The sequence below is a fragment of the Sminthopsis crassicaudata genome, chromosome 1, assembly GCF_048593235.1.
Source record: "Sminthopsis crassicaudata isolate SCR6 chromosome 1, ASM4859323v1, whole genome shotgun sequence".
Taxonomy (NCBI): domain Eukaryota; kingdom Metazoa; phylum Chordata; class Mammalia; order Dasyuromorphia; family Dasyuridae; genus Sminthopsis; species Sminthopsis crassicaudata.
The window spans coordinates 744154684-744167395 of record NC_133617.1 but is presented as its reverse complement, the minus strand read 5'-3'; the positions used below and the strand labels follow the sequence as shown (position 1 = coordinate 744167395).

The 12712-nt window shown below is 34.7% G+C and overlaps 1 protein-coding gene across 1 annotated transcript in view; it reads left to right on the top strand.

Annotated features, from left to right (window-relative positions):
* SCN11A (sodium voltage-gated channel alpha subunit 11) overlaps positions 1–12712 on the top strand; it is a 93531-nt gene that overhangs the window by 56136 nt on the left and 24683 nt on the right. Inside the window, exons 19-22 of the mRNA XM_074289230.1 lie at positions 4836–4990; positions 7449–7622; positions 8177–8299; positions 10015–10290. Of these exons, the coding sequence (XP_074145331.1) occupies positions 4836–4990; positions 7449–7622; positions 8177–8299; positions 10015–10290 (728 nt within the window). The remainder of the gene's footprint in view (positions 1–4835; positions 4991–7448; positions 7623–8176; positions 8300–10014; positions 10291–12712) is intronic.

Genomic DNA, 12712 nt, shown 5'->3' with positions numbered 1-12712 from the left:
ATAAAACAAAATCAAAAGAATAAAAAAAAATAGAAAATTAAACATCACATCAGAAAAACAACCAATCTGAACAACAGAGCAAGAAGAAATAATATAAGAACAGTTGGACTAGTTGAAAATTGTGATAAAAAATATCTTGATACAATATTACAAGAAATTACAAAGGAAAATTTCCCTGAAGATTTAGAATATGAAGGCAAAGTAGAAATAGGAAAAATCTATTAATCATCACCTGAAATAGATCCTAGAAGGAAAACTTACAGGAATATCATAGCCACTTTCAAAACTCCCAGGTTAAAGAAAAAAATATTGAAAGTAACAAGAAAAATAAACAATTTAAGTATTATGGAGTACAATAAAGTTACACAAGATGTAGCAACTACTATGGTGAAGGATTATTGATCTTGAAATACTATATTCCATAGAAGAAAAGACCTGGGTTAGGCCTAATGGTAACTTACTCAGCAAAGTTAAGTATAATCCTGAATGAGAAAAGGATATTGAATGAACTCAAAGACTTTCAGGTTTTGTGACAAAACCCCCAGAATTTAAGGCAAAATTTGGCATATAATATCCAGGAGAGATCTAAGATGAACATTAAAGACCAATTATAAAGGACTCAATAAGGTCAAATTTTTTATTTTGTATATATGAAAATATTAGCATACTCTTATGATTGTCATCATTATTTGAGTAATTTGAAAAAAAGGCATGGTCTGAACTAGGTATGATAGGGTGACTCTTAAAAAACTGTATAGGGAGAGATTAAAAAGGAATAATTATCTCATACAAATGAAGCATAAAAGTAAAAATTGATACAGAAGAAGATGGTTGGAGGAAGGCAAGTAATACTGGAACCTTACTCCCAAAGGGAATGAATTAAAGAGGAAACAACAAACACATATCTAGAAGGATATAAAAATCTTCTAAATTCAGAAAGAAAGAGAGGAAAGGGATGGGAGAGGGGGGAAAAGATAAGGGAGGGACTCATAGAGAAGAGGGCAGATTAAGAAATAGAAGACCAAGATAGTGAATAGAAGTAAAGCAGAGGAATGAGGAAGGATAAGGTAAATAGGATGAGGATAGTGAGAAATAATAGAAAGGAAGAAAATTCTCAAGTAATTATAGCTTAGAATATGAATGGGATAAAATTATCCATAAAATGGAAAGAGAAGATTAAAATTTGAATTCAATCACATGTTGCTTTAAGAAAACATAGTAGAAATGAGAGACACACACATAGATAAAATAAAGGACAAGAATAGAATTTAGTATGTAAAAAAGACAGGGGTTATAATCATGTTCTCAGACAAAGTTAAAGTTAAAATCATTTAAAGTTAAAATCAGTTAAAGTCATTAATCAAATGTGAAAAACAGAGAAACTTCATTGTGTCAGCAATATTATTCAATATTGTTTTAGACCATTTAAAATACCTAGACAGAATAAAATACTTGAGTGTATACCCACCAAAACAGACACAGGAACTATATTAATACAATCAGAAATCACTTTTTATATAAATAAACTTAGATTTAAATAATTAAAGTAATTTTTTTTTGTTCATGGATAGGTAAAACTAAGATAATTTTAAAAATGACAATTTCCCTAATTATTTATTCAATGTCATCCAATTAAGTTACTAAAATTATTATTAAGTTTACTTGGAGGAATAAAAGATCAGAACTTCAATAAAATTTTCAAATGTAATTTCCCCCTAGCTTTCTGCTTCCCTTCTAATCATGGCTGCATTGATTTTGTTTGTACAAAACCTTTTTAATTTAATGTAATCAAAATTATCCATTTTGTATTTCAAAATGTTCTCTAGTTCTTCTTTGGCCATAAATTCCTTCCTTCTCCTCTATCTCTTGTTTTCCTATTTCGCTTATACTATCATTGTTTATGTCTAAATCATGAAAACATTTTGACCTTGGTATAGGATATGAGATGTTGATCTGTGACTAGTTTCTGCCATACTATTTTCCAGTTTTTCCCAGTGATTTCTGTCAAATAATGAGTTCTTATCCCAGAAGCTAAATCTTTGGGTTTATCAAACACTATATTATTATAGTCATTGACTGTTGTGTTTTGTGAAACCAGCCTATTCTATGAGTCACCATCTATTTCTTACCTAGTACCAAATAATTTTGTTGACCTCTGCTTTCAATATAGTTTTAGGTTGGGTACAGCTAGGCCATCTTCCTTTGCATTTTTTCATTAATTCCCTTGAAATTCTTGACTTCTGTTCTTCCAGCTGAATTTGTTATTATTTTTCCTAGTTCTACTAAGTAATATCTTTGCAGTTTGATTGGGAAGGTATTGAATAAGTAGATTAATTTAGGTAGAGTTGTCATTTTTATTATACTTATGCTCAGAATGTAATAATATAATACATCATATTATAAATATGCTTATATTTATGCATTTGATATTTTTCTGATTGTTTAGATTTAACTTTATTTGTGTGAAAAGTATTGTGTAATTATGTTCAAATAGTTCCTAACTTTGTTTTGGTAGGAAGACTTCCAAATATTTTGTATTATTTACAATTATTATAAATGAGATTTGTCTTTCAATCTTTTGCTTCTGGACTTTGTTGGTAGCATATAGAAATGCTGGTGATTTATGTGGATTTATTTTATATCCTGTAATTTTACTAAAGTTGTTAATTGTTTCTAGTTCTTTTTAGCATTTTTTTATTTTGCTGAGGCAATTGGGGTTAAGTGACTTGCCTAGGGTCACAGAGCTAGGAAGTGTTAAGTGTCTGAGACCAGATTTGAACTCAGGCCCTCCTGACTTCAGGGCTAGTGGTCTATTCACTGCACCATCTAAGTGCCTCTTCTAGTACTTTTTTAGTTGAATCTCTAGGATTCTCTAACTATACCATCATATCCTCTGCAAAGAGTGATAATTTTCACTTCTTCATTATCTACTCTAATTCTTTCAATTTCTTTTTCTTCTCTTATTGCTAATGCTAACATTTCTAGTACAATATTAAAAAATAGTGGTAATAATGGGCATTTTTATTTCACCTCTAATTTGATTGGGAATGTGTTCCTTCTCCCCATTACAAATAATGCTTGCTGATAATTTTAGATAAAGGCTACTTATCATCTTAAGAAAAACTCCATTGATTCCTATGTTCTCTATTGTTTTTAATAGGAATGAATGTTATATTTTGTCAAATGCTTTTTCTGCATCTTTTGACACAATCATATGATTTCTATTAGTTTGGTTTTTTTGGTATGGCCAATTATGTTGATAGTTTTCCTGATGCAAAACTAGCCCTGCATGCCTGGTATAAATCATACTTGCTCATAATGTATTATTATAAGTTGCTATAATCTCTTTGCTAATATTTTCTTTAAGATTTTTACATCAAAATTCATTAGCGGAATTAATCTATAATTTTCTTTTTATGTTTTGGCCCTTCCTGTTTCGGTATCAGTACATCGGTGTCATAAAAGGAATTTGGTAGGATTCCTTCTTCCCCTATTTTTCTAAATAATTTATATAGTATTGGGATTTGTTTTCTTTAAATGTTTGGGAGAATTCACTTGTAAATCCATTTGGCCCTGAAGTTTTTTTTTTTTTTTTTTCCCTTAGGGAGTTTAATGACTTGTTCAATTTCTTTTTCTACAAAGGGACTACTTAAAGTAATTTATTTCCTCATCATTAGTCTGGGCAATCTATATTTTTGAAGGTATTTATCCATCCCACTTAGAGTCAGATTTATTGGCATACAATCGAGCCAAATGGTTCCAAATTATTGCTTTAATTTCTTCTTTATTGGTTGTAAGTTTATCCTTTTCATTTTTGATACTGGTAATTTGGTTTTCTACTTCCCTTTTTCTAATCAAATTAACTTAAAATTATCTATATTTTCATAAAACCAATTCTTAGTGTTGTTTATTACTTAAATAGTTTTCTTCCTTTTACTTTTGTTAGTTTCTCCTTTGATTTTCCAAATTTCCAATTTGGTGTTTAATTAAGATTTAAATTTTTTTTTAACATGCCTAATTCATTGAATTCTGTCTTTTCTTGACCATTTTGCCTCTGTCTCTTAGGTTTTAGCTCTGGGATCTTTGGGTTTATCAAATATTAAATTACTATGTTTGTTTCTGTAGTTTATCTAATATGTCTCACTGATAAACCTCAGTTTCTTAACCAGTAGCAAATCATTCTTATGATTACTGCTTTGCGGTATAGTTTAAAAGCTGGTGTTGTCAGGCTCCTTTCATTTTTACTTTTCCCCCTTTGAGATATTTGAGATTCTGAGAAATTTCAGAAAGTCAGGAATGAGGCCAGGAAAGGAATGAAGGCAGGTTGAATTGGGCCCTTTTACAAAATGGAAGCTCTAAGATGAGCTCATCAATGGAAGAAGGAGAAATATTACAGGGTGAGTAGGGATGGTAAGATGTCCTAGAGTGAGGAAAGCCACTCCCCTCACCTCCTTCACAAAGTAACATGGAGAAAAGGCATTGGATTCGGACTCAGCATTCTCATTTCAAATTTTGACTTTGCCACATCATGCCTGTGTGATCTGGCGCCCCTTCTAGCTGTAATTGTTTGATTATGTTATTCTACTTCTGTGTCCTTTCTCCAGATCTGACAAAATTGAAAGGATCATCTGCATAGATATAATAATTGAACCTGAGTTAGGCGGTGATAAGAAGTGATGCTAAATATTAATATGTGTGGAAATGTAGTGGTGATTGGATGTTTTTATCTTTAGCCTGGAAGCTTGGACCAATTGAATTGATTTCTTTCCCTTAGGCTCAGGAAGGTCATGGGCACCCCACCTGGTACTGAGAATCCTGCTTCCTTTTCTTTCTAGGTTGCTACAAATTCTTTCCCTGCTTTGCATTGAATGTAAGAAAGTCTCCTGGAATCCTTTGGCTGAGGCTGAGGGTAACCTGCTACAGAATCATCAAGCACAACTGGTTTGAGAGTTTCATTATCTTCATGATTCTTCTGAGTAGTGGAGCTCTGGTAACTGGCTATTTGAATTGATCTAGCTCAATGGTGCAGTGGTTAGAACACTGGGTTTGGAGATATGAACAATGCTATTAGGGAATTTACATTCTAATATGAGAAAATAGCACATATAAGGAGTTTGAGTTAGAAAGCAAGAAGCAAGTAGGGGTGGGCAGCATGGGGCTGGATAAGATAGATGGTGGGCTCACCAATCTGAGCACAAGCCCCAGGAGTGGGAACTATTGAAATTTCAGCTATTCTTAAAATGCTAAGATATTCAAATAAATTTGTGATCTTATCAATTTGGACAGTCTTCTCATCAATTCAGGTCACAACATCCATGCCCGCCTAGGTTTTTGATGTTATTTTAATATGGGTCATCAAATTTCTGTTGTGTTGTAAGTTTTATGAGGCAAGAGCAGTGATGTGTTTTTACCACTTTGAAAGTTCCCTGTGGGTAATTGTTGGAGCAAGTGAAAAAAAAATGACACTTTATAACATTGATTCTATGCCATTTCAAGTTCTCAAATTAGAGCCAGGAACAGAGATTCTCCTAACCCTCTCCATGTCTTGTAGTGGATGAAGAAGGAATAATAAATGAGGTTCTTCTAGATATCAGTAATTTGCTAACACTATATTTGCATATGGAAAGCAAGCATTCAAGCTTAATTATTTTCCTAATATTCTAAATTGGGAATCAAAGAGCAGTTGCTTCAGCTATAGAGTAGAAGAGAACTAATGTCGTACGGCTACCATATCATGAGCCCCCAAACTGTAATATATGATACGATCAAAGGTATTATCATTTGTAAAGCTCTGTTATCTTAAAGTGGGAAGACTTTAACCACAATGGTGTCTGTCCTGTTGTAGTCCATGACAGGTTCCAATGTGGTTCTGAATAGTATGGCGATAAATACATTTGTATGTAAAGTTTTTTATGTCTACTTAAACTTTAGGTTTGGATAAAGTTTTTGACAATGAAACATGGTAGATAAACTCCTTTTGCACTGCAGACAATATTGTAAACTATTTAATGGAGTGCATGCTCAGGATTATCAATGGCCCATCATGTTAAATGTCAAAGTCATTTGCCTGTGAAGAGGTGGGGGTAGCACTTAGTTGATCCTGGTCATTGGATGAAGATTCCATTATATAACACTGCTTATCTGGTAGATGTAAAATAGGGAATGGGGAAGAGAACAAAAGGAGTTTTGTCTATATTCTGTATTGGAGTAATTTTTCATGCATGTATAAGGTGGCTCATTTATGAACCATACTTGAACACAGTATATCTTTTATGTAAATCTAGTCCTTATCACTTATCCTTATTCTTAACACACTTGTTCAGTCCAATTCTAGGATCTGTGTGATAGTCCTATTCTACTACTTCATTATGGCTGGGGTTAAGCTTAGTTTTTGAAGTTTGTATCAAGCTGGAAAAGTTTTAATAATGATCCTAGGCCATATTTAGTTGCCTGTCTGAGTGTTTACCAAATTAGCTACAGAGATGTGATCACCAGTTGATTGGCTATTAGAGAATGAATTCTTTGGTATGCATATGGACTTAAGTAGAGTCATGCATAGAAAATTCTTTCTTAAAATTAAAGTGTGAAATGTTAGTCATTATTAACAATATTATATTGCAAACAATTGATATTTAAAGTAAGTAATGAACAGAACAAATAGCAGAAATGACAGCAACATTAATTATAATTATATCATAGAAATTATAACAATTAATTATAATAATTTCATTGAAAAAATACAGCAACTTAAATCAACTGCCAAAACAAAAGACCAAAAGAGTCTAAAATTGCCTTAGAAAACAACTGATTATTTCCCAAGAAGAGTTAGTCACCAAACACCAAGCTTAAAATATTAACTTATCTGTAAAATGTTAGAGAAAGGTAAAGGATAATTACGAACAATATCACTTCATAAGCAAAGAAAAGCATAGGAGAGTTAAGATAAAGCTTGTCAAGAAACACAATTAAATAAAATAATCTTGAAGGTGTTTATAGATGAGTAAAAAAAGAGAAAAACAAATAGAATAAAAATGAAAAAAAAAAAAAAAGCTATGAGGATTTTGGTAACAAATTAATTTCACCATCAAATATGATGGAATTACCAACCTTGGATTCTAATATCATAGTCCCATATGTGCTTCTGGGAAACATCATGAAAAAGAACAAAGACAAGATTGGATCAAGTATACATAGAGGAGATCCACTCAAGCAACATGGTTTTATAGGCAGTAAGGGATCAATTTACAAGGTATCCAAGAAAAAAGGAAGATAGAAAAAGTGCTGAAAAAACTCAAGACTTTATTATTCCAGAATCTTGATTGGAACCCAAGTCCTTGAACTCCAAATCCCCTGCTTTTTACATAAAAGCATTATTTATTGACTTCCATATGTAATTAGAAAGAATAAAAATCTATGCATAGGCTAAACATTACACTTTGACATTTCAGATATTTGAAGATTGTTCCCTTCCATCAAAGAAAAACATTAAGGAATTGCTGAGCTTTGCTGATAAGGTTTTTACCTACATTTTCATCCTGGAGATGTTTTTAAAATGGGTGGCATATGGATTTAAGAAGTATTTCATGAATGCATGGTGTTTTCTTGACTTCATTATTGTGAATGTGAGTTTAACAATTATATTCTTTTATTTGGGATAGTTGGTTAATTTGTAAAGATGTCTCAACATAGAAAGTAAATGTAGGAATCCAGTTTTTAAAATCTAAACAACAGTTCTGATTCCTAAGTTTTAATTTTCATTCATACAGTTTTAAAAACAACCTTTTGAAAATGGATTAGCGTATCTCTAGCCAGGTACATTCCATCCAGCTCCTGACCCTTCCCTTTGACTCCTGACCTCTCTCTCAGAATTCCTACCTTTACCTCTCTGGTCTCCCTGAGAAGCTCCCGAGGGTAAGTTTTCCCTATAAAAGATCTGCTTATGAAGAGATAAGTTATTTTCAGGACTAAGCCCATTATGAGATATTCTCTAGCTCAAACAAGGAAATTAGATCCAAATGTTAAGCGTGGAAACAGGGAACTGATTATAAAGTTTGTATCTATCATGATACAGTGAATATAGTACTTAAGTCTGCGTTTGTCAAATATGGAATCATGGATGCTATTTCTTTAAAAGAGCAAATGTACTCTGTTAATTAGTCTTTGTTTTTTCTCCTAGATCTCTATCATAAGTCTTATTGATGAGAGTGTAAAATCACACTTGTCTATTAATGTTAAATCCCTTCGGACACTGAGAGCCTTGAGACCATTGCGAGCACTGTCCCAGTTTGAAGGGATGAGGGTAAGCCATGGGAAACTCAAGGCAGCTCAGCAACAGGGACATGATTTGAGGACTGGCTTGTGTTTTTCAGCAGAGGCAGAAAGAAACTCTGTTTTATCTGTTTGATTCATGCTTATGTCTCCATCCCTCCAAAAAAAAAAAAAAAAGATTATGCACCTCCTGTGCCTTTATGCTGCGTGAGAATGTAGGAAAGTATGTTGTGATGCTGAGGACTTTGATTTTGGAACCAAAAGACCTAGGCTGAAACTTAGAATTACCATGAATTGAGTAATATCAAGTTCCTTGAATTCTGAGTCTTCATTTCCTCATTCGTAAAATTTTGTAAAAATGTTTAATGTTAAAATCAATAATCAAGATGATATCTGTGTGATTAGAGAGGCAAGGGTTGGATTCTAAAGATGAGGTAAAAATGGCAAGATTGAGCACAATAATACTTCCCCTTCTTGAAGGATTTATCTTTTGGGAGTCTCCCTTATACATGAAGTGAATTGCCCAAAGTCATATGACTAGTTAGTGTCAGAGTAGGACAGAGTAGCATTTGTCTTTTGGGGGTCTCCCTTTAACATGCAAACACTCATACTAGATGACTTATTAAAGGTCACCTCATCCAATACTTACATTTTACAAATTAGGAAACTGAGTCTTATACATGAAGTGAATTGCCCAAAGTCATATGACTAGTTAGTGTCAGAGTAGGACAGAGTAGCATTTGTCTTTTGGGGGTCTCCCTTTAACATGCAAACACTCACACTAGATGACTTATTAAGGGTCCCCTCATCCAATACTTACATTTTACAAATTAGGAAACTGAGTCTTATACATGAAGTGAATTGCCCAAAGTCATATGACTAGTTAGTGTCAGAGTAGGACAGAGTAGCATTTGTCTTTTGGGGGTCTCCCTTTAACATGCAAACACTCATACTAGATGACTTATTAAGGGTCCCCTCATCCAATTCTTACATTTTACAAATTAGGAAACTGAGTCTTATACATGAAGTGAATTGCCCAAAGTCATACGGCTAGTTAGTGACAGAGTAGGACTCAAGCCTACTCTTCTAATCGTAAATCCAACACTTTTCCCAGCATCATGTGGCATGAGGATTGGGTGACACAGGGGTAGGATCATGGTTTAAAGTGGAAGATATCTCTAGAAGTCATTTAATCTAACCCCTTCCTTTGCAAATGAGGAAACAGATCCAGAAAAAGTAAGTGACTGATCCAATTTCACACAGGTAGTAAATGATAGCTGGGATTTGGACCCATGTATTTGACTTCAAAAGGCAGATAAATGGGGTAATGGATAGGATGCCAGGTCTGGAGTCGGGAAGACTCCTCTTCCTGAGTTCAAATATAGTTTCAGATGCTTACTAGCTGTTTGACCTTGAGCAAGTCATTTAATTCTCAGTTGACCTCAGTTTGCCTCAGTTTTATCTGTACAAGGAACTGGGAAAGAAATGGCAAAAAACTCCAAATGGGGTCACAAAGAACCAGAAGTGACTGAAATGATTGAACTTTGACTTCTCTACCTTTTTATATAATATCACACAATGGACAATATCAGGGAAGACCATCCCTGTTGGGGATTGGCTCTGCAATGAGTAAATGAGCATCTGAGAAGTGGAGCCTAATTTGTGCAACAAGGAATGAGACAGTGGGATGAGGAGAGCATTGACTTAGACTAATGAGATGCCTTTCTCTGATCCTGTTTTCTGCAGGTTGTTGTCAATGCTCTTATAGGGGCCATTCCGGCCATCTTTAACGTCCTGCTCGTCTGTCTCATTTTCTGGCTCATCTTCTGTATGCTAGGGGTAAATCTTTTTGCTGGGAAATTTGGAAAATGCATCAACATCAAGACAAATGAAATTATCAACGCCTCCGAGATTCACAACATAACATTGTGCAAAAGTGGTAACTACAGTGATGTATGCTGGATTAACAGCAAAGTCAACTTTGATAATGTCGGCATTGGTTACTTGGCTCTTCTCCAGGTGGTAAGTGATATAATCACTGCTTCTCCCCTTCCCCCCCCCCCCAATAAAGCACAGGGGGAAAAGAGGGAAATCATCATCCTGTCAACATTACCTCTCATTCTCTGTCTCCAAACTTTTCTCTCACTCTCCTTCCCCATCAGACTTGTCTTCTGTGTGTCCTCTATCTAAGTTATACTTGGTTCATTTTTGTAACCATTGCTTATGAGGCCTTTTTCTTCTCTTAAAATTATCCAAACCATATGCATTTTTGAAGGGCCAGCTAGGACAACAGTTACCCCTTTCCGTAGCTCCTTATTCTTATTACTTAAAACATTTGCTTCATGTAATTTGTAATTAATTATTTTTCTCTTATTTGTGAGGATAATACCATTAGCTGCTTACTTAGACAAGAGCTGAATTTGTCCAAACAGTGGATAGTTCTTAGCAAAATCTACTGTCCCTAATCTGATCAGTTCAAGCCAGCAGCCGAGTTCCTTCCCATCACTGGTGGACAACTACAGACTGAAGGTAGAGCTACTGTCTAAGACACAGGACATATTTTTCCAGATTAATTCCAAATGAAAGGATTTTGAGGAGAAGACAGAAATGCACCCATGTGGTTAAAAGGTTGGGATCTCAAGGCATCACTGACAAAAACTTCCTGAAGTAAGAATGATCACTAGCATTTATAAAGCAGTTTAAGGTTTGCAAAGCACATTACAATGATCATCTCATCAGATTTGTAATTAGTAATTTGCCCAGAGTCACAGGTTAGTAAGTGTCTGAGTGTCTGAGGCTGGATTTTGACTAGGGTCCTCCTGACTTAAGGACTGGTGCTCTATTCACTGTTCATCTAGCGGCCCCTCATTTGATCTTCACAATGACCATGGGAGATAGGCACTATTGTGATCTCTATTTTATAGTTGTGGAAACTGAGGCAGATGGAGGAGAAATGACTAACATTTATTAAATGCTTTAGGCTGGATTTGAACTCAGGTTTTTGTGATTCTGGTCTCAGTGTTCAGTGCTAGCTAGCTGCCTGGTGAAATTTCCACCTGGAAGGAAGGCCATATAGTTTCATGCTTCGATGAAGTGTCTCAGCCTAAGTTCAACAAATAGCCAGGATCAAGGTACACTGGCCTTGCCTTTTGTAGGCTAAGCTTCAGTATGGGGTATCAACATTTTCTTCCTGAGAATACCCACATATTATTATTATTATTATTATTTTGCTGAGGTAATTAGGGTTAAGTGACTTGCCCAGGGTCACACAGCTAGGAAGTGTTAAGTGTCTGAGGCCAGATTTGAACTCGGGTCCTCCTGGCTTCAGGGCTGGTGCTCTATCCACTGTGCCATGTAGCTGCCCCAAACAGCTACATTTTTGAGCTATCTCAGCCTCACTAGGTTTTACAACTAGTTATAGGTTACAGAAAGAACTGTGGAACTGTTTTCTTTCTGTCAAATGTCTATTAATATATTATTCTTATTTTCATTCACAAAGTGCTTGTGTCTCATGTATGATTATTTTCTGTAATAAATCTGAGTCCCTTACAGCTAGGGACCATCTCTTCTATTTTTGCATTCTTGAAAGTTGTTAATAGGAGCTCCACAAATATTTTCTGCTTTCTAGCACTCAGTCTCTGGGGGGCATTTTGTTTAAAATGAAGTAAATTTAATCCAACATCACTCACTTAATTAATTGTGTGACCCGTGGCAAGTTATGTAAGCCTGTTTGTCTCAGTTTCCCAATCTGTAAAATTAGCTGGAGAAAGAAATGGCAAACCACTCCAGTATCTATGAAGTCACAAAGAATTAAAGAGTCAGACTGAGGTGAATCGACAGAATAACTGCCATTTCAGAAAAGAAATTCAGGTAGAGAAAAACATAAGTGTTAAAGACAAGATGAAATGACATGGGCTTATGATTGACATGAAAACAAGGCAAACTCAAGCAAACCACCCAGTCCTGTCACAAGTGGCCCCAAGGCATGCTGGATAACATTTGGAACCTGCAATCATGAAGATTTGGATTTGAGTCCTTCCTTACCCTCTGTGTGGTCATGGGCAGAATGTCACCTCATCTATAGAATGGGGACAAAATTGATAGTAGCTACTACTCCACAGGGTGTTGTAAGACTCAGATTAGATAATGTTTGTCAGGTACTTTGCAAATCTTAAAGAATAATGAAAATATGAGCTGCTATTACTCTCAAAGACACTTCTCAGAGTTTAGCCAGTGTAAGTCAATTGTTATAGAAGGAAGGCCCAAAGAACATAAGATTGCCTTAGTCAACAAATACTTGACTTACTGTCAACCAGAGAGATGTTAATTAATTATTAAGAATGTAAACGTATTAGCAAAATCTTCTACCTCAGGTTGGTGAGAGATAATAAATAGCTTTGCTCGATGAAACAGAGAAGTAATGGAAAGATAAAACCAGTTTAGA